A 23,308-nucleotide genomic window follows, 5' to 3' on the forward strand; every position below is an offset into this window, starting at 1 on the left:
GATGTTTCACATTGATTGGTGTCACTCTCAGAAGCTTTCTTGGAAATTTATGACCCTGGGAGGGCTGGCTAGTTCAGATAATCACCAAGGGTTTCAGAATGCCTGTTTAAACCTTTGTAACTTCATACTTCAGTGCTCTTTGGGAAGATTGAAACTCCCACAGCTGCATGGGCAGAGTGAGGAGACAAGCTTTGCAGACCGTCCTTTCATTACCAGTCACTATGCCTCAGGCTATATCACTGTCTTCTACCAAGTTTATGGAAATAAACCTATCTGAGAAGCTGGAATTTGATCTGGGACCTGACATGTAGTTAGACTGAGAGAATGTCCCCGTGTAAATGTGATTCACTAGAGAACATGGGACAGTCCATTTGGTTGCAGAGGTGCAAGGCACACCATTTTCAGCAGCTAAACAAATACTGTTACTTTTCTCTGTGCCACATGGCCTGTTGATTCACCACTGAGTGTTTTTGTTGAGGAGCTCCTATGTTTTTGGTAATTTGGGGTGCATTCTTGCGTGATAATTGAGACAGTTGTTGAGAACTGAACTTCAGTCCTTGGTAAGAGCATAACACACTCTTACCTGTCGAGCCAGCTCTTTATGTACTTTACTTATATTTTTATGAAGTCAGTCCATCCCAGCACTTATCACGTACCATAGTATTCTGCAGGATCCTTGTTGGATTATCTGTATATAGACTATTTAGAAGGGAAAAGCATTTGAACTAGAGGAGTGTCATATTCCAATAATAAATTCAGAAACCTCATTCTTGCTATTATATGTAGAAAGAAGAAGGGGTTCAGGATATAGAAGCCCACTGATGACTTGGGGTAAATATATGACCCTGAAAAGATTATGAAAGGAAGCTAGAGGTCGCAATATCTGAGTAAGTGCTGGGTAGAGGGAGAAGAAAAGGAGGAGGAAGAATTTGAAGATTTTCCTCAAACAACTAGGCTTGGATAACTGAGTGTACTGTTCACAAAATGAGATCTCAAGGAGAGCAGTCTGAGGACCAAAGCATAGTTTAGCATTTGGCCACAAAGAGACCACACTCTTGACCTCTAGTAAACACAGTGATTTTCGTTTCCCATGACAGGTAATCATTGTGTCTTCTAGCAAAATGCCTGTGTCTCTGACACTAAATGAGCCATGCTGCGGAAGGTTTATTGATTGCCATAATTTGATGCCTGGAGATGACCTCCTGTTCGGTCTCTGAGCAGGGGAAAAGGAACTTGAAGACCTGAGAAAGGACAGATGACTTCATTTGTATGGCTTAATCAGTATGGGAACCGCAAGCTGGCTGTGTAGCATTCACTGCCAACCTAAAAGTCTTGACATCGTCAGGCAGCTTGATGACTGTGTCCTTCTAAGATAAGCCCACTTATTCACTTCTCTTGTTTAGTTACTACCTATGCAACTACCATAGGTATTTGGGAATTGGAGGGTTTTGGTGAAGGGAAAAAATCCTAAGAGCATGGGATCCAATCACACAAAATGACCCACACAGACCAGTTTCGCAAGTACCACATCTAAGCCAATAGTGAATGCCTAAGTAAGACTGACCACCCATCCATCAGATGATACAAAGGAAACTAAAACATTCCACTTAGATTCATAAAGAATGTTGTAGACCTTATTTTATCACAGCTATTGATCTTGATCCCTGCCCAGGTCTAAGTATCCAAAGTGCTTCACTGACTCGCTTGGAATATACATCTCATTTATCATTGAGAACAATAGCATTAAACCCTTGATGTTCAGGAATTTGGGGGGCCCAGTAAACTTTTGTGCTTTTTTTAGGATAGCAATCATATATGATTAAATCTGAATCTCTGAGTCTAATTGAGAATACAGGGGGCTTTGTATAGACTTACCCCAGGGGCTCTCTAAATAATAGAAAACAAGATCTAGGGTAATCCAGTAATACTTTTCCAGAAGGGCAGATGCACATAGGTGTGCATTTATGTACGGATGAACTTGTGTGCATATGTGTTTGTATATGTGTGGCCAAAAGTCAACCCCAGCTGCTGTTCCTCAGAAACTGCCCATCCTAGTTTTGAAGACAGAAATCTTATAGGTCTGAAGCTCACTAATTAGGCTTGGCTGGCTGATCAGCAAGCCCCAGGGACCCGCCTGTGTTGGTCTCCCCATTGCTAAGATGAGTGCACATCACCACACATGGCTGTTTTGGTTTTTTTTTTTCTCTTCAGTGTGGATTCTAGGGGGTCAAACTCAGATTTTCATGATTGCCATACAAGCACTTTACCAACTCAACTGTCTCTCTAGCCCCTAATGTTCTTTTAAAAGAATATTTAATTATGTATTTATTTACTGACTGACATGGCATCACTTCAGGCTTTCATGAGCAACTTCACTGAAGTATCATGCGCTTCCTTAGCTGGTGTGTGTAAGACAATTTTGAAAGTCCTAGATGACACAAGAAAACTAAAACTTTGCATTCCGTTGTTAGGCCTGACATTTCTGCCAGGGGCTCTTTGTTTGTCAAAAAGAACCAATTCTCCTCTTATTACAGGCAGACTCTAAAGAACGCTTCCCTGTGAGATAGGGGGATTTGATTCCATGAACCAGCCAGGAAGGCATCACATTCCTTCCATCCAAATAAAGTCAGACACGTATTCATAAGATGGACTCGAGGAGAACAAGCTTTTGACAGTGTTAAGTAGGGTCACTGACCTATCTCATCAGGCTATTACCCCAGTAATTGAACTTTTCTTCTCATTCAATTCCTATTACTGGACACACGGATAGCTTTATTTGTCTTTGAGGATATGGAACAAATCTCGTTTCCCCAAAGGTGAAAGCCCATCCATTCACCAATGAGAATGGCCCTCCCTGTAACTGGCCCTCTGATAACTACTTTGAGAAGCCAGCAAACGTGTGGAAACTCAATTAGACATTTCCCTGGCTGTCATTACGTTCAGTATGTTTTCAAAGATGGTTCTGAGAAATGGGCCCACATTTCCATCAAAATTCTACTATCTGCATCAAGGCTACCATTTGCGAAGGGAAACCAAATCAAAATCGATTCACATAATCCCAGCAATGCGTTTTGAAAACTTTACTTCATAAAGCATCAATTCTATGGGAGGTTAATGAGTATTAATAACAACAAAAAAGTACTGTATCTTCATCTACATTTGGGTTGCCTTTGGACGGAAGTCAAACCACTTAACTCTCGCAGGAACTGCGAGCTTTTGGCATGTCGATGCACAAAGCGCATTAATAGGATGAGAAATACCAGCTGCCGACTTAAGTGGCTGTGCATGCTTAGGGATGTAAGTACTGCGCATGCTCAGGAATGTAAGTACTGCGCATGCTCAGGAATGTAAGTACAGGAATGACGTGCACATGAATATGAGCGAAGCTGTTTCCTCCAGCTCCTCATGGTGTTCCTTGTCTATTGGCTTTACAATGGCCAGCTCCTACCAAGATACACTGGGAATAATTTTCAAGTTTAGGGCATAATAATACATAATCTCCTCCTACATTATTTAGCCAAGGAACTTGTATGTGAATATTTGCATTTAGATGCAACTGGTCATGAGATTGTCTTGTGAAAATGATTTCAAGGAAGAAATTAACTTTTTCTTTTGTTTCTTTCTTCAATCAATACTACTGAGTATCTGCCATGTGTAAAAAAAATAATAATAATGACAGAGTATTAGGATATGAAAGTGAAAAGATCTCTTTCTTTCAACTAGACCGAATAAATCAAAGATAGAATCTAGTAAGTGCTGTGCTGGAAGGTGCATTTAGTATGGGGAACTGTGGGACTGGAATAGTTTAAGGAAAGATACTGAGGTGTTTTTAATAGAGCTGATTAGAAAAGCTCAGTTTGGGATAAAGTTGCATCGAGGCCTGACCTAAGAAAGGATGATAAACCTTCCAGGCATAAGGGACAGTAAATGTGTGATTTAAACAAGAAGGTGTGAGACCCTTATGCCTGAGGACCTACATGGTATTAGTCATGACCCCTGAGACAACCAGAAGATACAAATGTAAGTGTCCCTGAGACCAACTATCATTAAACAGACCACAATTAAGGTTCAAAATAAAGGGGAACAGAGGACATGAATCATAAAGTTAGTACATGTTTGTCAATACCCTATATGCACCCATTGGATACAGGAAACATACAGTAAGAAATCACTAAAGCTGGTTTCAAGATTGCCTGATGAATTCCTACCTTCTTCAAAAATGTTAGCTCCACGAGACAGCAGCCACATCCATCGCATTTTATGTGTAACAGCTAATATAGAATCTTATGGATTTTAAGTGCTTAATAATTCAATTTTTATTTGTTTTAAAAACATGGTCTCATGTAATCAAACTTGCCTTTAACTCACTGTATAGCTGAAAAAACACTTTTAACTCTTAATCTTCATGCCTCTACTTCCTGATTGATAATAAATATTTGTTGAATAGTAGATTTGTTAGCTAGTCATTGACATTTATACTCTCCTTGTGGAACAGACCTCAAATTCAATCACAGAACAGTTAGTTACCCCTATAACAACCATGCTACTGTTGCCAACAATATGCACATTTTGCCTGCTATGTTAATATTATGGGTCATGGAAGTCATAGCTAAGTAAGACCCTTGATTGATTTATTACACCAGTAACCTGCGTGCCACATCTAGCACTATAAAAACTAGCCAGCAAAGCAAAACCAACTTAATTTCTCTATATTTTGTATCCAAAGTGTGAGGAGTCTTGTGAATTAGGGTCGTATCAGCTTGTTCTTGTGGGCAACCAAGCAAAGGCAAGAGCCTGTATTGTTTAGAGATCCTTAAGGGTCTCCATAATCAACAATTCCTACAGAAGTATCCCACATCTGACACTAAGGGAGTTTGGTTTGGTTTGGTTTGGTTTGGTTTGGTTTGGTTTGGTTTGGTTTGGTTTGGTTTGGTTTGGTTTGGTTTTCCTTGTGACCCATTACTTTTAAGACTGCCATTGTCTAGTCTTGCAGGGGATCTGCCTTTGAACTCTCCTTTCTGTTATTATTTTATTTTTTACTGAACAGTGGGTTTCCAAGAGTCTTATTTATGCTCTGTTCATTTCAATAAGCTCCCCTGCCCAATCCCTTCACACACCCCATTCCTCTCCCTGTTTGAATTTCCACAGATATTTTTGAAGACTGTGGAGACTAACCATGGGTCGGGTACTAGGATTGTCACTGATGATAAGTGACGAACAAACCATGGCTTCTGGCGTGATGAGACTTAAAATCCATAGAAAAGAGAGATAGTTAACTAAGCAATTATAAAACAACATGATACATTTATCATGGAGCATCTTCAAGTATTATAAGAATTTTTCAGAGTCAGAGAGGTAGATATTATCAATACACACCACCCATGTCACAGTGGATTTTCTTAGTATTTGGTGACACATCTGCCCCTACATTTTTTCTCCTTTAACGTTTAGTACCTATATCTTAATGAGAGGACTCGCCTAAGGCTGCCAAGACAGCTTCAGTGCATGAGTTGAACTGAAATGCCTGGAGCAGCCCTTTATCAGTGACTGACACACACACCAGGGGCTTAAGTGTTCAATCCTGAATTAGAGCAGGTGGCTCATACTTATAATCCTAGGACTTAGATGGCTGAGGCAGGAGGATTTCAGTAAGTTTACAGCCATCCTGAGCTACACAGTGAGATCATATTTTGTTCTCCCCACAAAATTTCAGTTCCAAGGTATGAGTTCACAGTTTTCAGGCATACCTGAGAGTTGGAGTCAAAATTCCTTTCTCAGGGGGCTGCAATTGGGATATAAACTGAATAAATAAATTAGTTAATTAATTAAAATTAAAATAACACTCAGAAAAGAGAAAGATTTGTGTCCTCTTCTGCTCTGACCTAGTTCTCTGGTCTCATGTAAGTTGTTTCCAGAAACACCTTTACATGTGTCATTTGCTTGGGTTGTTTTCTGGAGGACCCCACCAAAAACAGGTACCTCGCCAAGTTCAGTATTCAGGGAAGACTTCTCAGAAGATACACTTTGACAGACAAGCAGTCATTCTGGTGAATTGAAGTGGTGAAAATACTCTTTTGGGAACAGTGGGCTGACTCTCTGCTATTCCTCTGGAGAGACCACAGTTGGGTACATGTGACCTCCAACTTCCATCTTATCTTTCCTTTTTTGGCAAATTTTACAGCGATCCCACGTTCTTTTAGGCTGTATCTTAGTGCTATAAAACCCATATTGCTTCATGATCAGCACTTACCAAGATTAAAGAAAAACAAACTCCATTTATTTCTCCTTTATGGACAGATTCCTGGCCTACATCCATGTGAATAATGAGTTGGCAAGAAGGGGACTGGGGCAGCCGGTGTGCTCAGTGACATAAATTACCCTTGATAGGGAAGGCCCAAGCCCATCAGTGCTGAGTTGGTCATGTCGTCAAATTAATAGCTGAATGCTAAGGACCATTACGTTTAGCACTGTTTGCCATACCTTTATATAATAATGCCCAAGAATAATGTGTAATTAACTCTGTGGCTGACTCACAAGGCCAAATGCAGGGTAATCAATCATATTGGATAAACATATGTCCCTGGGTACATGTAGGAGGCAAAGGGTGACTTGAAATGTTTTGGCACTTTCTGCCTAGATCGTGACTCTGAGCTTTTGTGAAGCCAGCAGTCATAGAGATTATTATCTATAGATCTAAGCTGCCTATAGCATCTTGGTATCCAGTCTTCCTTGCAGTTTATCTTGATCTTTTACTTATGTTCTTTGTGGGGGTGACAAAGAAGAGACCCCCAGTTCCTCTTTGTCTTGAGTGGCTTTCTCTGCAGGTTTTCACAATTCATAAGCCTTACCTTCAGCCACCAGCTATTGCCATCACTTACTATTCTTTCTGCAGATTGCTTTGAACATTAGCCGTTTATAATCTCTGTGACAGCTTCTGCTCCTCTGACTATGTGTATAATGCTTCTCTTGTAGCTGATGAGGAATGATAAATGCTCCTTAATGGTTTTCACCATGGGCAAGGGTGGATGAGACCAATTCAGACCTTTCCTCTTATGGGCTGTTTTGTAAAATTTATAGTGGCCTAAAGGGATCATCTGTTCTGCCCAGGATAGTTAGTTTTATCTTCAGAATCTCCCGTGTTCTTTGTGGTCACAAGGAAGGTCAAGACAACAGCTACAATTCATTTGAGGGGGAAAAATTGTTTCCTTATTAGTGTGAGACTTGTCTGTGAGGCTGCTATGCAATCTTCTCACATATCAGGCTCCTTTGTTTAGGGGTGTGTGTGTGTGTGTGTGTGCATGTGCATGTGCATGTATGTGTGTATATGCATTCATATGTCGATGTATGAGTGTATGTGTGTGTATGTATACACACGTGCATGCATATGTGTGTAATGCATTTGTGTGTGTGTGTGTGTGTGTGTGTGTGCACACGCGCGTTCTTTGAAGTGAGAAGGAATTATTTTATTTATCCATGGAAGAGAAACCAAGTCCTCAGAGCTGTGACAGTGGCTGTGCATCTCTCTCTCAGGATCTCAGAACTAGGTTTAGCTACAGTGTAAAATACCTTGCCACCCTCCCTCCCCTTCCACACACTTCTTCCTGCCTATTCTCTTTATCTTTTTCCCTGAAGATGCTACCAATCAAGCATACCCTTTCCTCAATAATGAATCAACTATCCACCTCCTTGATTCAGAGTCCTAGTCAGACTTTATCAATCGATCAGAGCTGTAGTAAAAAATAAAACAGCAAATAAGGATACATGCATGCCACAAACACACTGCTCGTAGGATGGGTGCTAGGAGGAAAAGAGCTACCTGCATGGCATCACTTTATACACTGGTGTAAAACTGTAAGGATGGAGAATGATCATTTTATCTTTGGGCTACTCTTGGGTTGATTTGACCCTTGCTCTCTCTGATGGCTTAATGGTTTGGCTTTCCATGTCCAGCCTTGTTATAGCCAGATCACAAAGTACCAACAGAGTCTACACTTGGGTCAGCTGGGTTGCTATGGAAATAAAACACATCTGAAGCTGCTAATTAGCAAGTCTAGGCCCCACAGTTCAGCAGCTTTCTCTCATTCTGAGATCCTTCCTCCTACTGACAAGCTAGTCACCTTGGGTGTTCTTTACTCAAGATGGCAGAGACTTTTAGTTGTCTTGCCAAGAATATCAAGAACGTGTAATGGGACATCAAGAAACTACTTTCTTTATAAAAGTGCCCTGCCAGTTCTCTTCCTCTAGCCCCTCCCCTCTTTTTTTTTAACAAAGCCATGACTTTTTAAAAAAAAATGTATTGGTTGTTTTGTTTATTTACATTTCAAATGTTATCCCCGTCCCCTCTGGTTTCATCTCTGAGTACCCCCATCCTACCCCTGCCTCCACTAGGGTGCTCCCCACCTGTCAGCTACGCCAGCATAGCTGACTGAGTTCCTTGGATCGGCGGAGGGCTGAGGGCGAGAGAAAGAAAGACAAGGAGTCATCTGGTAAAGACCAAATGCTATATTTTCAACTGTGTAGCTCCCTTTCATACTCTCCACAAAACAGGAACACAAACAGGAACAGGAAAAAACACAGGAACAAAACAGGAACAAGGAGATACACTTGGCAGCCTACCACCTAAGTTTGGATTTCTCCTCAAGCAGTCTTTTTGGGGAAATGCATAGAGATGGGGGAGCGGGCATAACAGCACAGGTGCAGAGGATGGTGACTCACACCCACCCACACACCCACTCCTGCCCCACTGCCCTAGCATTTCCCTAAGCTGGGGCATCAAGCCTTTACATCTCAGTTGCCTCACTGTAAGTTCCTAAGAAGCCTTAGGGATCTTCCTGCCTTCTAGTTCTATCTTTAACTAGAAGCATAGCTTTTTTTAAAAAAAAAGTTTTGATATATAGGCTTTCTAAGTAGAACAAGCTGGCCTGGAACTCATGATCTTCCTGCTTAAATCCCAAGTACTGAATTACTGACATATACCATCCTGACTAGCTAGAAGTGTTATTGCTTTTAGGATGTTCTCTGAGTCTAGGTGAGATGGCTGATTTCTTGGAAACATGACGTAGGAGGATCTTGAATTTAAGGCCACCCAAACTACATGGTGAATTCCAGACCAGTCCAGGCTACAGAAAGTGGGGGAAATGTTCTCGGGATCTTTGATCTATGCAAGGGAGAAAATTGGAAACCAGGGGCCTTTCATGGTGTTGTGCATATTTGCAAAGTCACATCTATGGGCTGGGATGTGCTCTGAGTATTGCTTTGATTGTCTTGACATGTGACTCACAAAGAAATGTGTAAGTAACCCTGAGTAGCTGCATGGAGAGAATATATTGTAATTTGCAATGTAACCTCATTCAGCTGAAAGATTGAGAACACAATCATTGCTAAACAGGTTTCCACTTTCCTCTGGGTCTCTCTTGTCATGTACAAGTCATTTGCTTGGCAGGTTCTTTGTAACCCTATGAATTGAGGTTCTGGGTCAGCATTCCATGAAATGTTTCTTAAAGGTCCAAATATCATGACAACCAAAGGTATCATGGCACACTAAGATGTCTCTTTAACTAGAAATCTACCTACCAGCAAATCCTCTGTGGATAACTAAAGAAAACCAATTTCAGGTGTTAAAGAGACACCTGCACCCATATGTTGACTGCAGTACTGCCTATAGTCATCAAGATATGGAAGCAACCTAGGAGTCCATCAAAAGACAGATGATAAAGAAATCACATTATACACTGTTCTGGTTTAGATCCTAGGTGCATCCCCCTGCCAAAGATCATGTGTTGAAGGCTTGATACTCAGATGATGGTGTCTTTGGGAGGCGGTAGGTGAGAGTAGATTGAAGGAAGGAAGTTACTAAGGGCATGCTTGTGAAAGGAATGTTAGGATCCTAGAGCCTTCCTCTTTTTCTTTCTTTACTTCCTGGACAGCCTTTCCACTACCCCTCCCCGTATGCTTCTGCTGCAATGTGCTGCCTTCCCTCGGGTGTAACAGCTAAGCAACCATGGACTGAAGCCATGAGTCCAAGCCTATCTTCCCTGCCAGTAAACTCATTTTCTGAGGTCTTTTACTATGGTGTCAACAAAGATGCCAAGTGCAAAAACAAAACAAACAAAAACCTACAATGAAATTTTACTTATTCTTAATTTATAAATGATAACACTCCAAGTGTTCCTCTTATTAACAGTTACTTAGACTCATAATATTCTTTTTTATTGATGCGATAATATTGTGAATAGAGTTCATATCTCCAGTTTATTATACAAGCTCGGGCCACTTGAAATATGCTCAGAGTTCTCAGTTCTGTAATACATATCGACAGAAACATAATACTATGGCAGTACTACTAGCGAAACAAAATACAATCTTGAAATTGTGTGTTTATTCTGTCCAAGGGATGATCCTTAGAATTGATGTAGTTACTAATCTTTGAAAGATTTTATTGCTAATTTGGTGGGCCATGTTCTCCTGGTATCCTCCATCTCTTCTGATTTCTTCAGTTTTTCCTCCCCATCTTCCAGCATGGGCCCACAGAAACAGAAACAGCAAGCTCAGGACCTGCACAGGTCTGTCTCAGGTCCTCTGCATTTCTGTTACACCTATTGGCTTGATGTTTCTGTGGAACTCCTAACAGTGGAAGCTGGTGTTTCTCTGAGTCTTTGGCCGGCTCTTGAGATTTTTTCCCTCTTATTGGGTTGCCTCATCCAGCTTCAGTAGGAGGGTTTTTGCCTTGTCTCATTGCATTTTGCTTTGTCCTGTTTGGCTGTTGTATCTTGAAGGATTGCGCTTTTCTGAAGAGGAAATGGAGGGAGAGTGGATCTGGGGAGAGAGGAAACGTGGAGGGTACTGGGAGGGGAAATTGTGGTTGGGATGTATTGTATGAGAGAAGAAACTATTCTCAGGAAAAGTTAAAATTTAAAAAGAGAGATTTTTTTTGTCTTTTAACACATCAGAAACACCAACAACAAAAACCCCTTCACCAAAGAATAGTAAAATAATATGAGATGAATTATAAAAGAAAGAAATCATCTATAAAGGAGCTCTTGAAATCTTTACTTAAGTATTTTGAAGGTAGAGTTTGTTTTCATTGATTGTAGCTTTTCTGCTTGGAGAGCAGTTTGATTTGTTCTGGCCTCTCAGGATCTGCTAGGGCATCAGCTCTCCATCTTTTACTGGCCAGTTGGAGCTTCCAAACATTGGATACTCTCACAGCTACGTTTGCCTACACAAGACCTCCGTTAAATCTTGCCTATCAAAATTTCAGCATGTATAAAAGTAGGGGCCTGTGAGGCCCCATTCCAAGCAGAGAATCTATTGGCAGTTGATAGCTAATGAGGGAAAGAGGCAATTTTCTTTCTCTTTACAGGTGCTGTCCCTGGTAGGTTGCACTTGCTGAAATGGATAATTCCATATCCATGCACATGTGGTCATCACTAATTGGATTTAGGGATGATAAATAAATAAATAAATAAATAAATAAATAAATAAATGCAATTTTTTAAAAAAAAAATTCATGAACTTGAAATGGTGATAGGCTAGAAGCTCCTGGGAGAAGTTATACAGAAGTATTAGGTAGTGTATATGATCAAAATACATTGCATACATGTATGAAACTTTCAAGGAATAAATGCATATTGTATTTTATTAAAAAATAGGAAGTTGACATCATACATTAGGATAGGCAAGCTTCAGGTTGACCAGGAGACTATGGAGTGACTTGGTATATAACATCTGTCATCATAAATAATAGAGGGTAGTAATAATCTGGGAAAACCAGAACTTGAGGCAGAAGAAACAAAGTAATTGGTTATAATAGTAGGAGCTAATGAGCACAGGGTGACTAGTTGGCGTAATAGCACGAGAATAATTGTGAGTCCTTCCTACTTGGGAGATTCGCCGGATGACCCATTTGCTAGAGATCTAAATTTTAAATGGTTCACAGTCTTAAATACTTCATAAGTTCCACTAATGCTTGACCTAGTCAACTGTTCCTGAAACCCAGGCGGTGTGGCAAAATTCCCATCTTCTAGGAGACTTTTCTCCATAAACCTCTTAAGCTAAAGATAACCCAAATTCATTGGAATCAAAATAACTGAACCAATATAACCCCCCAGAGAAGTCCCCAGCAGCAGACCAGCAGATCAATCTAGCAAGTGATGGATAGAGCTCAGTATCTTTCTTCTCTCATCTTCACTTCAGGTTTCTAGGCTCAGGTTTCCTATGGGCAGAATTACGATAGTATCTCTGCTGGCCCCTTTAACAACTCACAACTGATGGGTCAGTCAAGTAAAATCTTCACAGCTTTGGATTCATCACAACTAAAATGCAAGGAATTAAGGAGAAGGGAGAGCATGAGAGAGAAAGTAGAGTGGGAGTCTAGAAGATTAGCCATTACTGCAAAGGCTTTGATGAGCTATGTCAATAGTTAGCCTGGCGAACTTCTGCAAGGCTTTGCCCAATTGTTTGGGCCTACCAGGCATAGGAAGGGCTACTGAGATGCTGCCAACACATTCAGCTGTAACACAGGCCAAAGAGGACAAGTTATTTCACATTCCTGTTCTTATAGGAACTGGGCACTATTCATACAAGTGCCCTAAGGAATCTGGTATTCTTTGATCTATTAAATGGCAACCGTGCCTTGGCTCAAGTTGATCATAAAAATTTTAATACCTTGGGCTTAGTCACAATTTGTGATCCATTCTCTCTGAATTTCTAATTTAAAAATAAGGTAATTAAAAGTGTGTGAGGAAGATCACTTAGGCCAACACCACAAAAGAATAGCATTGCTTCTTCTCTTAGCTCAGACCCATCTTACTGAGCTATCTAATAACTTCTTTTGTGGGGTCATTTATAATGATTCCAGTGCTTCCACATAACTTGTCTCATTTTGATAAGACAACAACTGTGTCTGAACTGCTCAGACAGATGAGTAGAAACATTCACTTTCCATGAAGAAGCTAAAGTTCAGACAGGTGATGCCACGGTTTGCAAAAACCCAGCTTCTCTTGACTGTTCTCTGATTTATTGCTGTTCGCCTTTTCGTTCAGTTCATCTTTCCCTTACAGACAGGCCTTTACTTTGCTGGATTTCTGTCCACCTTCGCTTTCATTGCTGTGCTCTTGGTTTCATACCCAAGAAGTCATTGCTGAGACCACTGTCATGGAACGTTTCCTGTTTTCTTCCTGGGGTGCATGCTTTCAGGTCTCACGTTTAAGTCCTTGATCCAAAACTTGGCTTCTGTTCTTGCATAGAAGAAGGCTCCAGCTTCATTCTTCACCATTGGGGATAAGCTCTGGTGCATGGGATGCGCTCACAACAGTGGATGGCATCTAGTAACTGTTTTATACTTTTAAAAAGCCTTTTTATTGATTATTTGTGAATTTCACATCATACACCTCAATCCTCCTCATCTCCCCATCCCTTCAGAGTTACCCTATGCTCTTGAAACCCTCTTTCAAAACGAAAACAATCTCATTGCAGAAGCTGTAGTGTGTGTGTCTCAGTGTGTCACACAGTGCACCCTCTCATCCAAACACCTTTACTTGCAAACACTCATTGCACTGAGTCATTGCTCTGCTCCGATGCCTCTGGCTTCTGCTACACTATCAATCCACCACCAGTATCCTCACCAGTACTCCTCTCTGATATCCCGTTGCCCTGAGTTGGCCCACCCCAACATCCCTCCCACATCTATTAACTGCTGGAGTGTGTGACAGGGCCAGTCCTGCAGATCCAAAACTGCATGGTCTCCATGACACTGTACAACAACAGGATATCTATTCTGGGTTGTTTGTTTGTTTGTTTGTTTGAGACAGGGTTTCTCTGTGTAGCCCTGGCTGTCTTGGAACTCACTCTGTAGACCAGGCTGGCCTCAAACTCAGAAATCCGCCTGTCTCTGCCTCCCAAGTGCTGGGATTGAAGGCATGTGCCACCACTGCCCAGCCCTATTCTGTATTTTTTAATTATGAAAGTTTTGTGATTTGTTCAGTATTGATGAAATTAAGAAGGTTCTAGAAAGGTTTCTAGACTGAGTTTGGATCCCCAACATACTGAATAGATTTGTTGAAGCTGTGTCTAGACCATTGGGATTGTTAGCTTTGTCAAATTGAGAAAAGATCTAGACTCACTTGAGAACTAGACTTCTCAGCACGGCTGAGGGCTTATCATGATTGTGTTAACTGGGATGGGAAGACTCACTTCTAGAATCCCTGCCTGTGGTCCTGCTCTGTACAAGTGAAGAAAGGGACCCAAGCACCAGCATGCATCCTCTGCCCTCTCTCCTGATCGTGGGTGTGATGTAACTGGTTGCTTCAAATAGTTTCACCCCCTAGGACTCAGACTTGAACTGTGAGCCAGAGGAAACATTTTCTCCCTTAAGTTACTTTTCTCAGAGTATTTTATCACAGCAACAGGAAAAGGAGCTGATCCAGTCATCAATTTCCATGCTGTAAGAGGAATATTGATCGAGCAGACCATCTGCAAAAGCTTACGGTTTCAGCTTCTAGCCCCAAGTCCTTTGAGAGCTGTGAGAATTTCCCAGCTTGCAGATAGTTTTGCAAAGCTGAGCTCTCCCAGATGTGTCAAGGCCTCCTCACAGAGTCACAGGAAGGTATCTCACCTCTCTCAGTTTTCTTTTTTCCCCCTGAGGAAGGTTGATTTGTTTGCTTTTCACCAAGATGTACTTACTTCTCAGCTGCATCAGAGCTCGACAGCAAGTGATGGACTACTTTATCTGCATGCCTCAGTGCCTTCGATCCTTTGGGGCCCCTTCCGAGAGGTTTAAGATAAAATTTCACAACTGCCACAAATATGAGAAGCTTGCTACCTTAACAAGCAGGGCTAAGCCAGGTGATACACGTTGTAACACTCAGGAGACAGAGGCTGGCAGATCTCTGAGTTTGAGGCCAGCCTACTTTACAGAGGAAGTTCCAGAACAGCCAGTGCTACACAGAGAAACGCTTCCTCAAAAAACCAAAACCAAATATACAAACAAGGTCCCATGAAAGTCTGAGGCCATGTGCCTGCTCGTGGAGATCTTCACAGGAGATCTCTCAAGCTCCACTCCCCCTTCCTAGGAGGGGCCAGTGGTCCTCACTTTCCTCACCAGCTAGAGAACACTTTGTAGACATTTGTGATGTTGTGAGTGGCAGAGGAAGGAGGAAAAATTAACCTAAGCATGATGGGAAACAAGAGTAACATGTTTGTGTCACTTCTCCTAAAGAAGGGAACTCCGTTTCTCTTTGCCTGTGCAAGCCAAGGTTTAAAAGCCCATCTCCCTTTTTTTTCTCTTGTCTGCATCTGTCTTCTGTGCCTGTTAATTAATAGGCTCCTGCCAAAGGCAGAGAGCAAGTCTTCAAGTGTCAGATTCAGGCATTAGATAGGACACAGTTGTTATATAAGCCTTGAGCGGAAGTCTCGGGGGACTTTCTTCTTTTATGTCTAGGCCCAGTAAGCTTTCTTCTGGTTCTTGCTTCATATAAGTGACTGTTACTAAAGAGAAACTAGCAAAGACAGACAGACAGATGGAAGAGAACTAAAGGAAGTAAATAGGCTTCATATCCTAGTCCTCATCATAAGCAATCTTTGTGAATGCATGAATTATTGAGTGATTCCCTACTGTCCATTAGAAGAACAAAAAGAGACTCTCAACAATTCTTTCCAAAGCTGTATCACATTGCTTAGTGCCTTAGTTTGCTGTGATAAACGCCATGACAAAAAGCAACCTGGGGACCAAAGGGTTTGTTTGCCATATATGGTCTTGATCACAATCTGTCAAGAAGAAAACTGAGCAGAAAAGAAACTAGAACTCTGGCAGGCATGGTAGCAGAGGCTACAGAGGAATGTTGCTTCCTGGCTTGCTCCCCAAGGCTCACAGCTTGCTTTTTTATACAATTCAGGGCCACCTGCCCAGGAATGTCACAACCCATAGTGGGCTGGGCTTCCTCACACCAATCATTAATCAAAATCGCCCCCACAGACTTGGCTACAGGCCAGTCTTAAGTCAAAAACTCTCCAGCATACTCAGCATTTCAACCAAAAGAAGCCAGGCTATCTATTGGGTCTATTTTGCACCCTGCAACTAGAACTAACCTTACCGTGCCCAAGCGCATGCACGTGTGCGCGCACACACACACACACACACACACACACACACACACGCTTCTATTTGGATATTTATAGCAATGAAACAGAATCTCTGTGAACATGTTATTTGGGTTTTAAGATAGTTTAATTCTTAGTAAGTTTTTTTTTTGCTTCCTTCTTTTCAAATTTCTGGTTTTATATATTCTTGGAGTTACAATAAATAACATGTCCACAAGTCCTTGTCCTATGGCCACGCCATAAGTGGTTCTCAGCAGACTGTACAGTAATCTCCAAGGCTGGGAGTGGTGGAGCTTTGTTTCCTATGTGTATGTGTCTATGTCAATCATAAATCATCAGGGAGCTGTGCTGTGAAGCCTTCAGTTAGGGCCTCAGGTCAACAAAACAGCTACTGTGTTTTAGGTTGCCAAGGCACAGGCAAAGATTAACCATGAAAACACATCCTGGTCCTCCATGCTTCCTTCTGAAAGTGCTCAGAACATTTGCTTGTACTTCTTCACCTTGTAAAGGTCCTATGGCCACCCCCAAACCGAAGAGGACAAAGAAATGTAGCCTTAGTCTGTGGTAGGAAGGAAAACCAGGCAAAGTCAAAGCACCATAGGCTAACTTTATAAATGGGAGGATCATGGGATTTTTTTCTTTAATTAAGACAATATTTAAGCCTCTCTGTGATCATAATTTACTTTTAGCATTTCTCAGCTGAGTAAACTGAAAGACCAAAACATTAATGGAAATTAAGAAATGAGTTTTAGCAAAATTTCCCTTTTTGTTGTGGGGTTCTCTTTTTGGTTATGGAGGTGGTTTTTGTTGTGAAGCAAAATTGGGGTTTATTTAAAAATAGAAAGGAGACATACTTAAAGAAAGAATAAAGCACACAAAAAGCATGAATGTTTCTAATAGTAATGCATAGAATTCAGATGATTTCTAAATGTTTTTATTTTATTAGCAATATTAATTATTAATAATTATGGGTTTTACTATAATATTTTGCATGCCCATAATATGTTTCAAGTTCTCTGAGGGCCTGGGAAAGTGGCTGAGACAATAACGTTCTTGCCTGCTGTACAAGCATAAAGTCCCAAGTTTGATCCCCAGCACCCATGTATAAAAAGCTAGGTGTGCCAATGTGTGTTTATAATCCCAGTACTGGCAAGACTGAGACGGGAGGATTCCTGTGGCTTGCTTGCCAGCAAGTCTAGCTAGATTGGTTCAGTTGGAGATCTTCCCTCAATTAAAGTAGAAAGTGAAAGGAAGACACCCAGTGTTGTTCTCTGGGCTACACACATGCACCCACATCCCCACCCATATCTATGTAACATATACATAAACATGTATATGCACAAACAAACGCATAGAGGTACACACAAAGAACTAGAATCCTTATCGCTACAATATTTAGTTACCTCTACAGTGCTTGTGTGGTGTCCACTCCAAACTCACCTGCCAGCCCCACCTCCCCACTCCTGCTTGCTTCTCAGCTCTCAGTCACTGCTTTCTAGTTTGTTTCCAGACCAGAAGCATGATGCTCTTTGTTCTACAAGTAACCATCTTCTCTGCCTCATCTCCTGAAAGTTCCACCATGTTCTAATAGTTATGCAGGATGAAGATCAAGCTTAGGTCTTCAGTGCATGGGTCTCTGAAGAACATTCAAGAGCTACTGTACAGCAGTTTATCCTCAGCCTTCGGATGGAAACTGTTCTCAGTCCTCACCCCTGGGTCTCTGGTTATCAACTAAGGTTTTCCTTGTTTTAGCAAAGTATTTCCGTTTATCCTCACCTCTTCCCTTCTAGTCTGTGCTTATGCATTCTTTCTTCACAGAAAGTATTTATTATTGTTTTCTAAGCAAATGGATTATTGTAACAAATCCTCCATGCTTAAGGTGAGAAAAGCTGAGAAATTAGGTTTTTTTTTCAAGATGCCTCAGAAAAATAAGTCTTAGCAAAACAAGTGTTTTATAATCCCACCAACCTTACTTTTTATTAGTAAAGAAAATGTTTTTAAAATATTCTAAGCATGAATTATAAAGTGTAAATTTGAGGAGATTGATGGTGATCAAATTGTGAAAGATCTCAGAACCTATAAATACTCACTTTTATTCAAAGCAAACAATTAGCATAATTAATGGTTCATAAAGGTAGGAGAATACAGGGGAGGCCGGGAGGCCAGTTGGGTGGCTATTGTAGTTAGTAGTTTAGAAGAAATAGAGAAGAGGAGAGGAGGGGAGGGGAGGGGAGGGGACGGGAGGGGACGGGAGGGGACGGGAGGGGACGGGAGGGGACGGGAGGAGACGGGAGGAGACGGGAGGAGACGGGAGGAGACGGGAGGAGACGAGAGGAGAGGAGAGGAGACGAGAGGAATGGAGTTGAGCAATGTAGAGCAGACAGCACAGAGATGACCCATGTGTGGCGTGTGGCAGTAAAGACAAATATTGGGAGTGGTACCCATTTCCAATTTGTAGTAACTACATGGATGTAGGTTCAATTTATTGTAACAAAAATTAAATGAGTAAGGATGTAGCTGTGGCTGGGACACATTTCTTTGTATATGTGTAAGGAGCCCCACCAGATCCAGGAACAGTTCTGCAGTTGAACTTTTTGGACAGGCTGGACAGTAGGAATATGAAGCCTGAGGGAAGAGAGAGATACCTTTAGGACACTGCTTTTCTAGAAGGTACCTCCAAGTAACAGTCTTTCTCTTGACCTTCTGTGGTGCTCCCTTGGCTTAAAATGTAAATGTGGTGCTATTTGTAAAAACCATAGACTAACATTCACTCTAGGAAAAAAAATTAGAACCTTCCTTTTCACCTAATTATGTACCCAATCAGAGGCCGTGTTGCTGATTTAATCTAGTCACTATAGGAATTGTTGCCAGGACACCCAGAATCTCACCTTAACAGCAGTAGATGAATCTCTCTGGTTAGACATAGACAACCACAGCTGAATGATGGATGTGGAATATTGTTCACTGTCATCCATCCATTTCTCCTGCAGGAACCATGAAAGCTTTCACTTTTTAACCTTTCCATTTGCTTTTGTTGGCATTGTACTTTTATCACTAAGAAAATAGAAAAATAAGAATAATAGCACTCAACCAAAATCACTAACAGGCTACTGTTCTGGAAACTACAAATTTTTGAACTCAGACATTTTCCCCAGCTATAAACCAGAGACTGTCTGGATTATTTTTTATTGGAAATGGAGATAAAAAGACATTTGAAATGCAGTAGAACAACTACCTTCATGACTCAGGCTGACATTCACTAGATGGCTCTTCCAGAGAGGCATCCCTTTCTCCCCTGGGACTTACTGGTTTCTTCTGAGAACACGAATAAGTTGTCACAGTGACTGAGGTGTCACAGGGCTATCTGTAGGTTGTGGCCAACATAGCCAAGGAAAAAGCTCTAGAAAGCAAAGGGATATTATATCATTACATCAAGCTTGTGTTGCAGACTAAGCAACTGTTACATTCTTCCTCATAAAGTCCTCACTGCCTGAAGCTGCTAGAATAAGAGCCTTGGGGAAAACGATCATCCTTTTGTCTTGCAGTGCATAGTGTGGGACTGGGACTCCAATGGCAAGCATGACTTTATTGGAGAGTTCACCTCCACCTTCAAGGAGATGAGAGGAGCCATGGAAGGGAAACAGGTAGGTGGTGTTGCTCCAGACATTGTCTAGGGTGCACCTTTAATGAAAAATGGAAATGCTAACAGCTAATCTTCCACATATGAATGAATCTGGTGAAAAGAGAAGACAGTGGGATTTGATTCTAGAACCTTCCCAACCCAAAACCATTCTGTGACCCTGAAATAGCAATTTCTCCATGGGGAAACCAGAGTGGTTCAATGAGTGCAGGTCTAATTTCCTTTAGCTATGCAATCTCGGAAAAGTGGCACTACTTTCCCAAGGGCCACAATTAAAGTCAACTCTAAATTATAACCCATCACTCTTTGGCTACTAAGAAACCCAGCTAGAGAAACTGTGGCTCCATTAAATGTACAGAGACAGTCCCTATTGAGCTAATAAGTCAATGCCAGCTTACCATTACCACCTCTGCCATTCTGAAGTGTCTCATAAAGTTGTATCTTGCTCTCCTCTATAAACAGAAATAGGCAAATCAATAAATATGGGAAACATTGAATCTTTGGGTTCCCAAGAGGCCATTAAAAGTAAAATTATACCATCTATCATAATTCAAGACCACCAAGGCTAGATACTTCCAGATAAACAGAGATAAATCTGTAATTCCCAATGAGGCCATGAAGTACAAGCCACTGTACTTTCTGTATCTGTGAGATGCTAGCAAAATTTCGTTCCACATCGAGCCTCTATGCTGACACATTTATTTGCTGGGGACCATTCTCTTCTCCGGTGATTTTACAACATCTTGTGTGTCTGGCTCTAGATACACAATGACCAATCCTGCCAATACTGTTTCTGTTCTCCTAAAGCTAACAGACTGGTGGGTATCAAAGTAAGATCTAAACATGAATAGAGTAAACAAAAAATTAAAAGGCAGTTACAACTTGTGACAAATGTTATTTCAAAAGGAAAGATAGAACTGCAAAGGCACTTTGTAATTAGATGGTTTCTATCCTGTATGTGGGCAACTTACAAGAGTTGTTTTTCTTCTACTTTTTTTGGATTTTCTCTGATAAAGGTACTTGCTGCCAAGCCTGGTGGCCTGAGTTGGATCCCTGAGATCCAAAAAAAGTAGAAGAAAAACAACTCCTGTAAGTTGTCCTCTTACTTCCACACATATGCATGGATCATTTACATGTGCACACATACACACACACACACATGCACTCACAAATGCACATACATGTACTCACTCACACGTGCACATACATGCACACACTCACACATGCACATACATGTACTCAGATAAATAAATGTTAAGTTTCTAAAATATAGGATAGAAACCATCTAATTACAAAGTATGTTACAGGTTATTAGCTGAAAAGATCACTAAAATCATTAAAGATCATTAAAATTAAATTAGGAAACACAGTTAGATCCATCTATCAGTAAAATCAGCCACATTCCATGTGCTCGGTAGCCTTATGCAACTGGTGGCTGTTGTATTGGTTAACAAGGACACAGAATATCCCAACCATTGTAGAAAGCGTCATTGGATGACGCTAGAAAAGATCAAACTGGTTCAAATTTTCTTAAATATTGTGTCATCAGGTTGGGGCAATAGCTCAGTTGATAAAGTGATTGCTGTATAGGCATAAAGACCTGGGCTTAATCCCCAGAGCTCATGTTTAAAAAGCCAGGCATGGTGGCATGCTCCGACTGTAGGGAGAAGAAGATAGGAGGATAGCTGGGGCTTACAGGCTAGCCTGGCCTACCTAGAAAGCTCCAGGTCAGTGAATGATATTATCTCAATAAACAAGGTGGATTTCTCCTGAGGACCAAATACCTGAGGTAGATCTATGGCCTGCACATACATATACATGTGTGCCCATGTACAAGCACACACACGTACATATGCACACATGTATATCCAGAGACTGCTTTGGCTACTGTGTAAGTATTATTTAAAGAGGGAAGAGGAAGATACAGCTCAATCTGATAGGTGAGAGGATGGGAACCTTGAACCTGAGGACCCCAGTATAACATATCAGAGGGAAAAAGAGTAGATCTATCATTCAAGCTTCCTTTTTCTTCCTGGGTCATGATGCTGATGGAACACAGTGATTTCTTAACTAATCATCAATTCACGAGTAACTTTAGTTTGAGATTATCAAGGGAAATTTTTACAATACCAAATAGGAGGGCTGTCTCCAAGACCCTCCTGGGAAGAGTCATTGTGGTTGGAAGACCAGGATCTGGAGTGGCCCTGATGTGCTTAGAGTGACCAGGGAAGTGGTTCAGAGTCATGGATGGAGCCTCTTGGGAAGTGAGACATTACTGTTATCTGTTGCTGAGTAATGAGTTGCCCACTAGCTTCCTGTCTCAAAACAGCCATCATTACTTGACATTTTCTTGGTTGGCAATTCCATCTGTTCACCCAGGATAGCTTCTCTCTGCCTATTATGGTGCCACGAAACTCGCACACTTTTGTATCTAAGCAGCAGGGATGGCAAGTGCATTTCTCTGTGCATGTTTTGTTTGTGGTGGTGATGGTAGTGATGGTGTTGATGGTAGTGGTGGTGGTGTTTGTGGTGGTGGTGATGGTGGTGATGGTGATAGTGGTGGCAGTGATGGTGGTGATGGTGATGGTGGTGGTGACAGTGGTGATACTGGTGGTAGTGATGATGGTGGTGGTGGTTTTATCCTCTGATAAAGGTGGTAAAAATAAAACTTAGAAGCAAAAAAAGGCAGCTTCAGCTTCAGAACACTTGTTTTTCCAGCTTCTGTTCTCACCATGTGTTTAATGACCTATTAGCCAAAACAAGTCACATGACTAATACATGGGCACTGAGGTCATTGGAGGCCATTGTGTCAGTCTATCCTGCTCACATCTGCTTTCAAAGCTGCTTCTTCAGGTATTTTTGAGTGTCAGGAATAAACTTTTGTCTCCTGAGTAGAAGCCTGACGTCCTAGCTCCTTCAAGATTAGGAACAGAAATGTCCAGTGACTGTTGGATTTTTGACTCACAGTTGTTTCTAGCTCATGAAATTGTCTGTAATCTGGAAGAGATGAAACTTGTTCTAACTAACTACCAGTTAATCCAACAATTGTTTCCAAAGTATTTCCCAATGCTTTTATCCTATCCTTCAAAGAGTATCCTCTGGAATGAGAGCCAAGGTAAGGGCTGAGAACTGATGAATCATGAGGTCAGCTTCAGAGATGATAAATCCAAGGCATGAAGAAGTCAAAGAGCCCATCAAAGGACACAATGCTGGGAAATGAAGGCATGAGAATATGCACTAGGCAGTCTATTGTCTTTGTCAATCACATCCCTTTGCGATTCTTATGGATGCCAAAGGTACCACTTAGAGACCATTTTCCAGCCATCCATGTGTGTGTGTGTCCTCAGAAGCATCCAGGAGCTTGGTCTCATTCAATGACTTGACTTCCTTTTGAAGATGCTCACATCTCACCCTTTTGGTGTAGGTACAGTGGGAATGCATCAACCCCAAGTACAAGGCCAAGAAGAAGAATTACAAGAACTCAGGCATGGTGATTCTGAATCAGTGCAAGGTATGTGTGATCCCCTCTCTGCCAGGAGCTTAATGCTAGACTTGTCTTGTGGGAGGACT

General features: G+C 41.4%; 1 protein-coding gene across 2 annotated transcripts in view; it reads left to right on the forward strand.

Annotated features, from left to right (window-relative positions):
• The window catches only part of Cpne4 (copine 4), a 459,807-nt gene that overhangs the window by 395,298 nt on the left and 41,201 nt on the right, over window positions 1–23,308 (forward strand). For both annotated transcript variants that reach the window (XM_028756686.1, XM_028756687.1), the window contains exons 8-9: window positions 19,644–19,742; window positions 23,163–23,249. In XM_028756686.1, coding sequence (XP_028612519.1) covers window positions 19,644–19,742; window positions 23,163–23,249 — 186 coding nt within the window. The remainder of the gene's footprint in view (window positions 1–19,643; window positions 19,743–23,162; window positions 23,250–23,308) is intronic.

This window comes from Grammomys surdaster, unplaced genomic scaffold, assembly GCF_004785775.1.
Source record: "Grammomys surdaster isolate TR1022 unplaced genomic scaffold, NIH_TR_1.0 126131, whole genome shotgun sequence".
NCBI lineage: Eukaryota > Metazoa > Chordata > Mammalia > Rodentia > Muridae > Grammomys > Grammomys surdaster.